At 43.2% G+C, this 13,172-nt stretch overlaps 1 protein-coding gene across 15 annotated transcripts in view; it reads right to left on the bottom strand.

Annotated features, from left to right (window-relative positions):
• The window catches only part of NCOA3 (nuclear receptor coactivator 3), a 140,431-nt gene that overhangs the window by 7,656 nt on the left and 119,603 nt on the right, over positions 1–13,172 (bottom strand). For 8 of the 15 annotated variants that reach the window (XM_045444317.1, XM_045444315.1, XM_045444312.1 and 5 more), the window contains 6 exons: positions 12,548–12,683; positions 10,792–10,989; positions 9,362–9,619; positions 9,137–9,263; positions 7,936–8,107; positions 1,234–1,527 (listed from right to left, as the gene is read on the bottom strand). In XM_045444317.1, coding sequence (XP_045300273.1) covers positions 1,234–1,527; positions 7,936–8,107; positions 9,137–9,263; positions 9,362–9,619; positions 10,792–10,989; positions 12,548–12,683 — 1,185 coding nt within the window. The remainder of the gene's footprint in view (positions 1–1,233; positions 1,528–7,935; positions 8,108–9,136; positions 9,264–9,361; positions 9,620–10,791; positions 10,990–12,547; positions 12,684–13,172) is intronic. The other 7 variants (XM_045444311.1, XM_045444313.1, XM_045444318.1 and 4 more) reach the window with 1 other exon arrangement.

Here is a 13,172-nt window from a genome sequence, read left to right on the forward strand (position 1 = left end):
TCTCTCTCTGCGCCTCCCTCGCTTCTGCGCAGGCGCTCACTTTCTCAAAAATAAACAAACATTAAAAAAAAAAGACGATCTTCAAAAGAAAGTTGAAGGATTCATAAAGTGAGATTTTTCCCTAGAATTATTTAGGTCATTAGGGAAATAGCTTTAACTTGCTCAAACTAATACTGAATGAACTTCCTCTTCTATTAGCTTCTCCCAGGTAACTTTTAGAGGAAAGAAGGGGTGAAAAGCCAAATGATACCATGCACGTGTGAGCACGGCTTCTCAGGGGACCCACGCTGACTTTTAGGAGTGGGAAGGCACTAGCACAGTCTGTGGCTCGCTGGACGCCACACTCACTCACTCAGCTGCTTACATGGTTGCATTCTGCCACATTCACTAACTCAGCACAAACAATGTAAGTAATTAAATTTTAAAAGATTTGTCGGGCATTAAGGAAACCATAAAAAAGGGAAATCTTATCTTAGAATGTTAAGAAAGCTCAAGTTTCACAAAACACCTAGAAAGCAGAGGTTCCAGAAAAAGAATGCACAAATCATGGGGCTTGTAGGTGGCTCGGCTGAGCGTCCAAGTCTTGATTTCGGCTCAGGTCATGATCCCGCAGTTCCTGAGATCAAGCCCCACGTCGGACTCCGCACTGACAGCACGGCTGCTCTCTCTCCCTCTCTCCCTCTCTTTGCCCCTCCCTCACTGTGTGTGTGCCTATGCACGTGTGTGTGGGAGCACATGTGCGCATGAACACTCTCAAAATAAGTAAATAAGTAAATAAATAAATAAATAAAATAGAAATCATCTACCTCAAGGCACCTGGTCAGCTCAGTCAGTCAAGCGTCTGACTCCTGATTTCAGCTCAGGTCACGATCTCATGATTTGTGGGTCTGAGCCTTGCATCAGGCTCTCTGCACTGACAACACAGAACCTGCTTGGGATTCCCTCTCTTTCTCTCTGCCCCCGCCCCCCACCACCCCCCCACTCACTCTCACTCTCTCAAAATGAATAAACTTTAAAAAAAAATCATCTATCTCTAAAACTAATGAAGCCATCAAGAAATACTCTTCTCCCCCAAGGGCAATCCTGACATTTTTTACTTTCTAACCTGTACAACAGAACCATCTTATCCAACTCCCACAGGACCGCTCCCTAACAAGGAACATCTATACAAACAAAACATTACAGAGAAGTCGAAACAAAAGGACTTTTAGTTGACAAGGGACAGCTGGTTACCTGCTGGCCCTGCAGCCTCTGCTGAAGCTGCATTCGGAGTTGCTTGGGGGTGTTTGTCCGAGGTCTCATGATATTGGCCCGCGGGTGCATTCCTTGCAGAGGAAAACTGCCTTGTTGGCTCATCTGATTCATCATGGAGTTAAAAGATGGTGATTGTCCCTGAAGATTAAAGCCCCCTTGCATTGGAGGCCCCTGTGCTGCATACGTCTGCCCATATAATGCCGCCTTCTGATCCATCATTACTGCCGCTTCTTGGCCTTGGAAGGCATCCTGTTTGGACTCCAAAGCTTGTCCCTAAAACATTAAACACATAAATGAACAATGAAGGACATCTGAGAAAGCGACAGAAATCAAATGCTCCAAGGAAGGTAAAACATAAAGTCAATGCGTACGAACAAGGATGTCACAGAATTCCAAAGGCAAAATCAAGTTTCTTGTCTGAAGTTCTGTCAGAATCCAGATCATGACCCATCTTCTCACAGATGTGTCCTAGTGCCTAGCTCAAAGTCTCACATGGACACTCAAGTATCTGGAGAAAGACTATTTGTTCCAGACCACATTTCTGTACCAACACAGACCAAGCCAAGTACAAAATAAACTAATTAAAACCACAGGGATCAATTAATTCTCACACAATTTCGTACAAAAATGTTTTTGACAGTGGTTAGAAGTGATTTTGGTAGAGACAGGGCAAATCAACAGAAGCTCATATCCCCCGAGGCTATTGCTAGCTGCATACACAAAACCTAAAGGTGGTCATTCGCTACTGTTTGGCCTTAACAGGCCGGAGGGACTGTTAAGAAACCCATTCATTCAACAAGATTTGTAAGTGCCTGCTATGTGCCGGCATCACCTCTCTGCATGCTAAAAATGTCTCCAAAATAAAGTCCAGCAGCTGACAGAAAAAGCAGTGACACACACATTCCAGGGGCGCCTGGGTGGCTCAGTCAGTTAAGCAACCGACTTCGGCTCAGGTCATGATCTCGAGTCATGAGCTTGAGCCCCGCGTTGGGCTCTGTGCTGACAGCTCAGGGCCTGGAGCCTGCTTCGGGTTCTGTGTCTCCCTCTCTCTCGGCCCCTCCCCAGCTCACGCTCTGTCTCTGTCTCTCTCAAAAATAAAATAAACATTAAAAAATGTTCTAAAAAAGAATCCCGCAGGAGGGAAGAGCTGCCACGCTAAGACAAGAAGAGCCTGTCAGATACTGCATTCACCTTTACCGTCCTATCCACGGGCACAGAAGGCCAAGTATGCAGGCAACAGTCTCGTCCCAAAACACACTTCACCCCACTGTGACGGTGACACCACCCTCAATCTCCCTACCCCCCTGATCTCCCCTTTGGAGGCACGTTAAGAGTTCATCAGGATTCAGTCCTCGGACCTTTTTCCTCTCATTACATTTTCTATTTTGGTCTCATCTACTAGTGACGACTGCTGAACTTGCCTCCGGCTCAAGTGTCTCCGAGTTCTAATTCTGCTTACGCAGATGGCTACTTAACATCTTTACCTGGATGTCTCAGGCATCTCAGACTTCACGTGTAGAAAACACAGGTAGTGGTTCCAAAGAGTCCCTCGCCCAAAAGACCCAATTCTCCTCCAATCTTCCCTCATGGCAACATGACAACACCATTTGCCCAGAACTAAAGCCAGCAATCTGGAATCCTCACATCCTCCCCCCTTTTTTAATGTTTTATTTTTGGGAGAAAGAGCGTGAGCAGGGTAGGAGCATAGAGAGAGGGGTACAGAGGATCTGAAGCAGGCTCTGCACTGACAGCAGCAAGCCCGATGAAGGGTTTGAACTCACGAACTGTGAGATCGTGACCTGAGCCAAAGTCGGACGCTCAGCCGACTGAGCCACCCAGGTGCCCCCCTCTCCCTTTCCAAGCATGTGTGTGCATACACGGTCCACCAAGTCCTGTCAGTTTTCTTCCAGGACACATTATGCATCCTTCCCTTCTTCCATTCCACAGCTGTGACCCTCTCTAAGACACTTTCTTGGACTCTTGTAGTAACTGACATCTATGTGTCTACTCTGTCCCCTCATACCAATTCCCCTCCCTAGAGAGCCATCTGAAATATCTTTCTATAAAGTAAATCACACTGTAAGTGAAACACGGATCGATCATGCATATTTACCTCCTTTCTCTTGCTAACTCTACTAAAATACCAGCGAAGAATTTAAAAGGTAGTATTTATCCACAAAACAATGAGAATAAGGAAGGCAACAAGATAAAATATTTCAACAGGTATTTGCAAGACAGGAAAAGAGAGGAGTAACCAACTCAAGAGAGTAGGCACCGGGGCACCTGGGTGGCTCAGTAAGTGTCCAACTTTGGCTCAGGTCATGATCTCGCGGTTCGTGGGTTCGAGCCTCAAGTCAGGCTCTGTGCTGACAGCTCAGAGCCTGGAGCCTACTTCGGATTCTGTGTCTCACACTCTCACTCTCTCTCTCTCTCTCTCTCTCTCTCTCTCAAAAATAAATAAAACGTTAGAAAATTAAAAGAGAGAGAGAGAGAGAGAGAGAGAGAGAAAGTAGGCACTAACGCGTCTGTGGAGAAAAACACACATAAGACACCGAGCCAACGACAGGCTCCACTGGGACGGCAGAGGCTCAGGCAAAGTGCTCAAACGGGACTGGTGAGGAATCTGGGCAGAGAGCAGGGGGCAGCCACCTCCCTGCCCTCCACCTGTCCCCCGACTCCGCACAGCTGCGTGGCCCTACTTTCCACCTACTCCCTCGGCAACCTCAGTTCTGGGACACCAGGCACAGCAGAGGGCAAGGGTAGACAGAGCCTGAAAACAGGAAGTCTTATTTATGATTTCTAGTAAAATTTTTATTTTTATAATTTTATATCTTAATACTATGGTATCATCTACTTGCACGCCCAGCCTAGTTCCCAAAATACAATCAGGTAATAAATTCCCAGGTGAGAAAAACTGTAAAGTGGGAGTAGGAGGGGAGATGCATCAATGGCTCTACATGTTGAATTCTGGGGAGTCCTGAAATAAAAGGGCCAGCCCCTGACCAACCACTTTCAGTGACGGCTGATCCTTTTTAATACATCATACTTAAATATAAAAAGATAGCCAAGGATCAACCAGATATCTGACGAAGACAGCTTTCAACATGAAAGTGACTCAAATAAAACGTTACTCAGAGACAAGAAAAAGAGAGATTAAAAAACAGAGACTCAGTGTAATACCCAACATGTCAATCAACATCCAAGAAGAAAAAAACAGAAGAGATAAAATTATTAAAGAAATGATACCAAATGACATGTCTGTAAGCTTTACTAATGTTCAGCCTCATTACTAATAAATGCAATTAAAACTGACGAGTCACCAGAGAGGGAGGGAGGCAAACCGCAAGAGACTCTTAACTACAGAGAACGAACTGAGGGTGGATGGCGGGGGGAGGGGCGGGCGGGAGAGGGGAAAATGGGTGATGAGCACTGAGGAGGGTGCTTGTTGGGATGAGCACTGGGTGTTGTATGTAACTGATGAACCATGGGAATCTACCCCCAAAACCAAGGGCACACTGTACGTTAGCCAATTTGACAAATTATATTAAAAAAAACGAAAACACTAGTGTATTAAGAACTGAAAACAAAACTCACTAGTTAAAAAAAAGACAGGACACAGAAAATGCCCCCAAACCAAAAAGATTATCTGTGCACTTGATATACAGCAGAATGAATGAAACAAGGCCCATACCAAGATAAGGCTTCCTGCAATTTCAGAGAAAAAGTTCCTGAGTAATTCCAAACAGAAAAAACTAATCACACATAAAAACAGGAATCAGACTGACTATGAGTCAGTGGCAACAATGGATGCCAGAAAGCTATCAAACAATTCTTTCAGAATGCTAAGAAAAAATTATTTTCAACCCAAAATTTAATGCAGGAGAGTGGAATAAAAGATATTTTCAGACTTTATCCCATGCAGTGGGGGTGGAGAAATTAACAGAAACTGTGTTTCAACAAAACAAAGGAATAAAGCAAGAGGGAAAACCACTTGGGACCAGAGCTGGGAGATCTGACACAGAAAAGCGTCTAGACCTGCCTCTCAGGACAGAGTAAAGCAGACCAACGGAGAATCACAAGAGGGAAACAAGGAACTGAAGAATTACCTAAAAATGTGTCTGAATACGTGAAGAAAAAATTAAAAGAAATTTTACAGTTCCGCTGCAGTATTTGGAAAGGATTAGAAATGTGTAAAAACAAAGCAAATCAAAAAGGAAGGCAGCTGGGGCGCCTGGCTGGCTCAGTCGGTTAAGCATCTGACTCTTGGTTTTGGCTCAGGTCATGATCTCTCAGTTTCACGAACTTGAGCCCTGAATCAGTGCAGAGCCTGCTTGAGATTCTCTCTCTCCCTCTCTCCGCCCCTCCTCCACTCATGCTGTCTCTGTCTCTCTCTCTCAAAATAATAAACAAAAAACAAACAAACAAAAAAAGGGCAATTAACTCAAAATCAGACAAACCAAAACCAAAATCCTATACAAACTATACCTGGCTCAGCAAGGAATCAAATTAATATAAATATTGACCACCTATTTAACAACAAAAGACATAATTATTCTGGGAGTACTATGTAATGCGTATGGATGTGGAGAAAGGGGAGCTAAATACAAATCCACAATTTATCTGAAATTCCAAAAAAAAATCCAAAAAAAAAAAGTTCTAAAAAAAGCAACACAATTTTTCATCTGCACTAAATGTATTTAATAGCAAAACTTGATCTGAACTTAATGAAGCAATACATAATCTCTAGATGTCTCATTTGGTGTGACTATTTTGCTATAAAAATATTAGCATGTATGATGACCGGCTACTGCCTAAAACTACAATATTGCTCAAAACTCCACCAGGGGCATCACAGAGTATGTGGCACATACACAACCACTTGATCTTTCTAAATCCAAAAATTCCTGAGCCCCAAGTTCTCAGATAAGGGACTATGAATGCACAGTCAACTATCCTATCAGGAAACCAACAGATACAGATTGAAGTTGATGAAGGACAGTTGCACAAGCATATTACTTAGAATATTCCCAAAATAAAGAGCTGAGTTTCACTATCTCTGACTAGGGTAAATGTGCATGATTCTTCAAAGAGTATATTTCTGTATCATTTCAAAGTTACAAACACAGATTACTTGGCAAAAATAACAATTAGGGGCGCCTGGACCGCTTAGTCGGTTAAGTGTCCGACTTTGGCTCAGGTCGTGTTCTCACGGTTCATGAGTTCGAGACCCCACATGGGGGTCTCTGCTGTCAACACAGAACCTGCTTCGGATCTTCTGTACCCATCCTCTCTCTGCCCCTCCCCCCCCAACTCTCTCTCTCCCCCTCAAAATAAATGAACTTAAAAAAAATTAAAATTAAAAGTAACAAAAAAGAAAAGCAAATCTCTTCACTACTCTCCTTAAAATCTTTTATGGCTTCCCAATATAGCAGAAAAATGGAAGACTCCTTAAGATGGCTTTGTGGAACCTAACCTCCACTGACCTCTCCTCTCCAACATCATCCTACAGCAATCCCTCCCCTTCTCTCGTGGACTTTTAGTCACTTTGTTGAACCCCCAAGCCCTTTTCTGCCTGAGGACCTTTGAGTTAGCCATACCCCTTATGGAACATTCTTCCCCTCGCTGTGTTCTGAGCTGGCTCCAACTCACCCTTCAAACATCAACTGACATGCCATCTCCCCAGAAAAAGCTTTCCTGACCGTTCACTCGAGTCCCCAGTAATTCTTCATCTCATCATCCTGGACTTGAAAACACAAACACTTTTAAACTAAAGAACAAAACTACAAACAAGTCCCCACCGAAAAGAAACTGGGAAAACGATTTAAACGTAGGAGACGAGTTAACAGCCTTCAAATGGTAGCTCAGATGGCATTTTTAGAGTAAAATCTGGACACCCCGTCCACACCCCAAGAAAAGGTTCTTTTACGATAGTCTCCTAGTGTCCTAGGCCTTTCCTGCTAATCTCTACCCTACCGTGTCTGCTGCTATCCAGGTGGCTCCTTGCCTGATGCTTGCCTGTCCAATGGGATGTGAGCTTCGGGAGCAGGAATTCGTTTGTTCACTACTTCCCCTCAGCCTCTAACACTAACTGGCATAATAGAAGGTAAATATTTGTTAAATGAAAGAATCAATAAATCAGTAAGTAAACCTACATAAATAACGTACTGTTGCATATCAAGAAAAACTCCATCAGAAAACTATTTTTAAAACACATATAAAAAAAAACATAAAATACGTTCTATCTTGCAATCAACAAAATACAATTTAAGACAAACATCTTTGGGGCATCTGGCTGGCTTAGTTGGTTCAGTATGACACTCCTGATCTTAGGGTTTTGAGTTCAAAATTCACGGTGGGTGTACAGGTTACTCAAATCTTTAAAAAAATAAATAAAACAAGCACCTTTGTTGCCCAACAGACTGAAAAAGATTTAAAAGAATAATCATGCTCTGTATCTGTTTCACCACTTGCTTGTCCACACTACGTGTGGCTTCATCCACGTGGGCCACAGCACAGTGCTTGTGAGGGTTAGGAACTCCAATCATCACTCTCCGTGAACACAGTGAGGTAACACAAGTGATCGGAAAGAAACACATACAGGCATTCTTGTGCATGGCTTCATGAATGTGTGCACACACGTGTGCACATACACACTTCAATTTCCATGTTAATGCTACCTACTTGATTCACAAGTTCAGGGATGCCCAGAGCTCTGTCAATTTCTTCCAAGCCTGTGGCATCTGTGTTGCTCAAGAGAGTGTGTAGCTGGTCCAACAACGCTCGTTCATCACTCTGCCCTTCCAGGTTAGAAGGTGGCCCAAGAAGATCATCCAGGGAATTCCTAAGAAGTGGCCTAAACAGAGACTTGCAATCAATGCCAATGGTGCTTTTCCTCTTACACACACACACACACACACACACACACACACACACACTCCCTCTCTCTCTCTCTCTCTAACCACACACGTTTTTAATATACAGTAATACCTTAATTATTACAAGTAGAAACAATAAACCAACTTGGTTGGTTAACAGAGAAGAGCAAATGTCACCAACTTAAATTGAAGGCCCACAATTTTAACCTTCCACCAGGCCATCTACAGCTACCACATCTAGCTTACACATGCCTAGCACACACTCCCACCACCAAATGTAACTGCTAGATCCCTACACATTTAGGGGACAGCAGAGGTTGAGGGGGATGGAACAGGGTGCTATTCTCAAGATCATACAAGAACAGAGGTGGTCACAGTTATGATATTTGTTAAGTTGAAGTAACCCACAAAGGACCAGAAAAAAAAGAAAAAAACACAAATGTTCAACCATCAGCAAACTGAGCCTGGGACCTGCCAAAATAACTTTTTGTTCCCCGTGGCCACAGAGCTCATGTGTTAACAAGTACAATACAAATTCCATTTACCCACAATAAGGTGCCATAGCCCTCCAACACATCAGAAGGGCATGGACCTAGATACTCATTCTGCCTCAGGAAAAATTCTGTGGTGAGGCTATTTGTTCTCCACTGGGTAGAGAAGCACTGAAGCTAATAAACGCACAAAGCTACACCACTGTCCCCCCAACAGATCAAGCCATTTTTTCTCTATTACAGAACTAAAGACAGAACTGACACTGACAGGTGGCTTCTTTCATGCAAATGAGTAACTGATCAAGCTAAACAAAAACAGAAGACACACAGTCTTTCACAGAAACAGAGTGCTGTGGTGCACTTTCACCATCATTCCTGGAATGCCCAGGTGGCAACCAGGCACCTCGGTCACAGTGAGTTTTTCTCATTCTCTTTCAGGTTTGCTCCTGTGCTCTGAGCATTTTCTAGATAATCCAATGCTAACATCTTCTACAGAGTCACATAATAAAGCCTCACCTATTTTGAGTCCCATGAGAGCCTTGTTCCACGGACAACATGCCATCTGGCCAGGAACCCGGCTGGTTGGACGGTGCTGCTTGGCCATACGGACTGACCCCCATTCCCATGGGAATTTCACCAGGCCCTGGTGGAGGAAAAAGAGGGGATGCATTTTCAAAGAAGGCAAGAGCAAACACCGCCCCGTGTCATCTCACTTTCTCTTTTGGCGAAGGGGACGCTTACGCATTTGAAGCATCTGCTGCTGTGGCGGCTGCTGTGGCGGCAACGCCGGCCTCGCACCTGGGATGCCAGCGGACCGAAGGGGCAACGTGGGCATCGAGCCGCTCACTGCAGGTCTGGGTAAAGAAGTGTTGTAATCTGCTCCTGGTCTTCCCATGGAGTTTGAACTCAAAGGCTCCATTCTGCTCGTCTTTGAGCTTGGCAAGCCCCAGTCTCCCGAGGAAGCAGTCTGATTCACAGTCACATTTCTGTTTGGTCCACCTAAAACAGGTAGAAATGATTACGTCTTTTCCAGATTATCATGAAATCCTTGCTGTGTAAGTACCGTCATTACACATGAACTTAACCAAAAATAAAAATAAAATAAAAGCTTTGCCATCCTAAAAATAGGACTGGCCAACTATGAAGACTATTTATTTATTTATTTATTTTTTCCCCAACGTTTATTTATTTATTTTTTTGGGACAGAGAGAGACAGAGCATGAACGGGGGAGGGGCAGAGAGAGAGGGAGACACAGAATCGGAAACAGGCTCCAGGCTCTGAGCCATCAGCCCAGAGCCTGATGTGGGGCTCGAACTCACGGACCGCGAGATCGTGACCTGGCCGAAGTCGGACGCTTAACCGACTGCACCACCCAGGCGCCCCGAAGACTATTTTTTTAAAGATATTTTTTGAGGGGCGCCTGGGTGGCTCAGTCGGTTAAGCGTCCGACTTCAGCTGAGGTCACGATCTCACGGTCCGTGAGTTCGAGCCCCACGTCAGGCTCTGGGCTGATAGCTCAGAGCCTGGAGCCTGCTTCCGATTCTGTGTCTCCCTGTCTCTCTCTGCCCCTCCCCCGTTCATGCTCTCTCTCTGTCTCAAAAATTAATAAACGTTAAAAAAAAATAAAATTAAAATTAAACTTTAAATAAATAAATAAATAAAGACATATTTTGATAGGCAACTGTTGCCATGTATTCATTACAAGTTAGAAAAGGTCTCAGACCGAAAGCTTCCTTAAGAGTTTAAATAGCCAGGGGCGCCCGGGTGGCTAGTTTGGTTAAGCATTAGGCGAATTTCAGCTCAGGTCATGATCTCATAGTTCATGGGATCAAAACCCACATCGGGATCTGTGCTCTCAGCACAGAGCCTGCTTGGGATCCTCTCTCTCCCTCTCTCTGCCCCTCCCCCACTTGCTCGTGTCTCACATGCACACATTCTCATAATCTCTCTGTCTCTCTCTCGCTTTCTCTCAAAATAAATAAATATTTTTTAAAGAGCTTAAATAACCAGGCCATAGAATAAATTAAGGAGACTTATGAAAGAACTACTGTGCTACTGTTACTCATAAACCTATTACTTAATCCCAATTATTTAAATGGCTTTAAGTATTCTAAATTTGCTTTTCCCAAAAGAAAAGTTGAATCATAAATACTTATGAGAAATAACATACCCATAGTTGAGCCATAGTTTTCCTGACTATCCATCATTCTTGGATTCCCACCCAACATGGGCTGCTTTGGTAACATGGGGAAAGCACTGATATTCTTTACTGGAGGACTCGAGCCAACAGAAACAGGGCTATCTAGAGACACCGCTCGGTTATACGGAGGACGAATGGACTGCACAGACTGTGGGCTCCTCAAACCTGAAACACAGATACACAATACAAAATGTCCTCTGACAATTCAGTACATAAGTAATCAAGGACAACACATCAATACCAACACCACCCACACAAGACTGTCTCTTACCAAAATAAACACTAAACACTAAACACACACACACACACACACACAAAGGAGGAGGAGGAGGAGGAGGAGGAGGAGGAGGAGGAGAAGACGACGACGACGACAACAACAACAAAAACCCCGTATTCCAAATCCAGTAGAAAACAAGGGTCCCAGCACTGGCTGCTGTACTAGGGCATCGTTCTGCAGCCTGATACGGTCATTTGTGTTCTGCTTCGCTTAATATTACAACTGCTAGCAACATTCAAACTGCCAGAGGTTCTTCCCTAAGGGAACTTAAGTGGATTCTATTTAAAATTTTGTAATTAAATATAACCAGGTAAGTTGCCCTCTAGTCAAACAAGGAATGAAATACAAAATTTCCTAACTTTTTACTGTTTCCAATCCATTTGATTGATCTATCCATTTTAGTTTAGGAAACAGTGCCATCGAAAATGAATAATCACCATTCCTGATAACTGTGAATTATTCTTTTTTGATCGATACCTGTAATATACCCTCGTTAAACTGATGAATGAGGAAACCACATAGCTGTGGAAGAGAGGCTGAGGGAGAATCAGCAAACACTAAAGAAGTCTCCCAGCTAGATAACCAGGTTCCATAAATGTCACAGGACAGGCTTCTACCTACAGTTTTAGTTGCTTTTTAATTTAAGTCTCTAAGCCTCACAAAAATAGATGCTCAGGTACCTGGTACTCATCTGGAGCAACCAATGATGAACATTTTCCTAAAAGTTCCAGGATTACTGGTATATTAATTAGAAACAGGAAATTTTAAAAAATAGAAAAACGTCCAGAAAGCTTTTTAAAACATATGCACTATGAATTAGTATTCAAAACTGAGAGGTAGAGTATGCATTTTGAAGTTTACAAATGCTAATTAGGGGCACCTGGGTGGCTCAGCTGGTTGAGTGTCTTGACATCAACTCGGGCCACGACCTCAGGGTCATGACATTGAGCCCTGCGTCACACTGAGCATAAAGCTGCTTAAGATTCTCTCTCCGCCCCTCCTCACTGCTCGCACACACACATGCTTGCCCTCTTTCTCTTAAAAAAAATGTGTAGATTCCAATCTTAGTGTAAGAGCACAGCTGACTCTTGAACAACACAGGGCTTAGGGGCACCAAGCCCCCAACACAGTAAAAAATCCATACAACTTCTGATTCCCCAAAAACTTACTACTAATTATCTACTTTGACCAAAACACTTTGATAAGTCAATTAACATACATTTTGTATGTCATATGTATTATATACTGCACTCTCATAATAAAATGGAGAAAACATTAAGAAAACCATGAGAAAATGTTTATAGTACTGTACTGTATTTATTTTTAAAAAATACACGTGTGTAAATAAACACGTGCTGTTCAAACCTGTGTTGTTCAAGGGTTAACTATACATACAAGTGTGAAGAAACGTTAAAAAGGCAGCAAGAATAAAACCTAGTTCTTTCTTACCCAGAGAATTAGTTCCCTGAAACATCTGCTGCTTGGTTCCAAGATTACTACCATTTGTGGATACGGAATTATTGTAGAAGTCAGAACTAGTCAGATCACCAAGAATAGCATCTAGATTATCCAAATCTCCAGATCCCTGGGGGGAAAAAAAGTTTTTTTTAATTAACCTGTGTGCATTACTAGATATATACGCATACACATTCATCAGAAGAACACAAATGAAACGGGAACAAGTAAAATACAAGTTACCGGAAATGATAACGCCCAACTTAAAGGCTAGCTTACTAAGACCCCCACCCTAAATCTTCTTCCTTGAAATGAAGAATAGTTTTAACTACTGAAATAAATCTCTGGGTTTGGAAGTGCTTTCAACAGGGGCATTTTTAAATCTGCACTAGAACTTTAATTCTCAAACCGTAGGTATTTTCGAGCTAGTGTTACTCAGGATCATCAGCTGACAGAGAGGCCTGCTTCTATACATACCTTCCAAAACAAGTATGATTAGTAACAAAGGCAACAAGCTGACATTCAACAAAAGATTCACAGGCATGCTTTAAAAAGGGCTCGGGGAGGGGGGGGGGGGGGGGGGGAAGGGGGGCGGTGCCTGGGTGGCTCAGTCAGTTAA

The sequence above is a fragment of the Leopardus geoffroyi genome, chromosome A3 (genome assembly GCF_018350155.1).
Source record: "Leopardus geoffroyi isolate Oge1 chromosome A3, O.geoffroyi_Oge1_pat1.0, whole genome shotgun sequence".
NCBI classification, from domain to species: Eukaryota; Metazoa; Chordata; class Mammalia; order Carnivora; family Felidae; genus Leopardus; species Leopardus geoffroyi.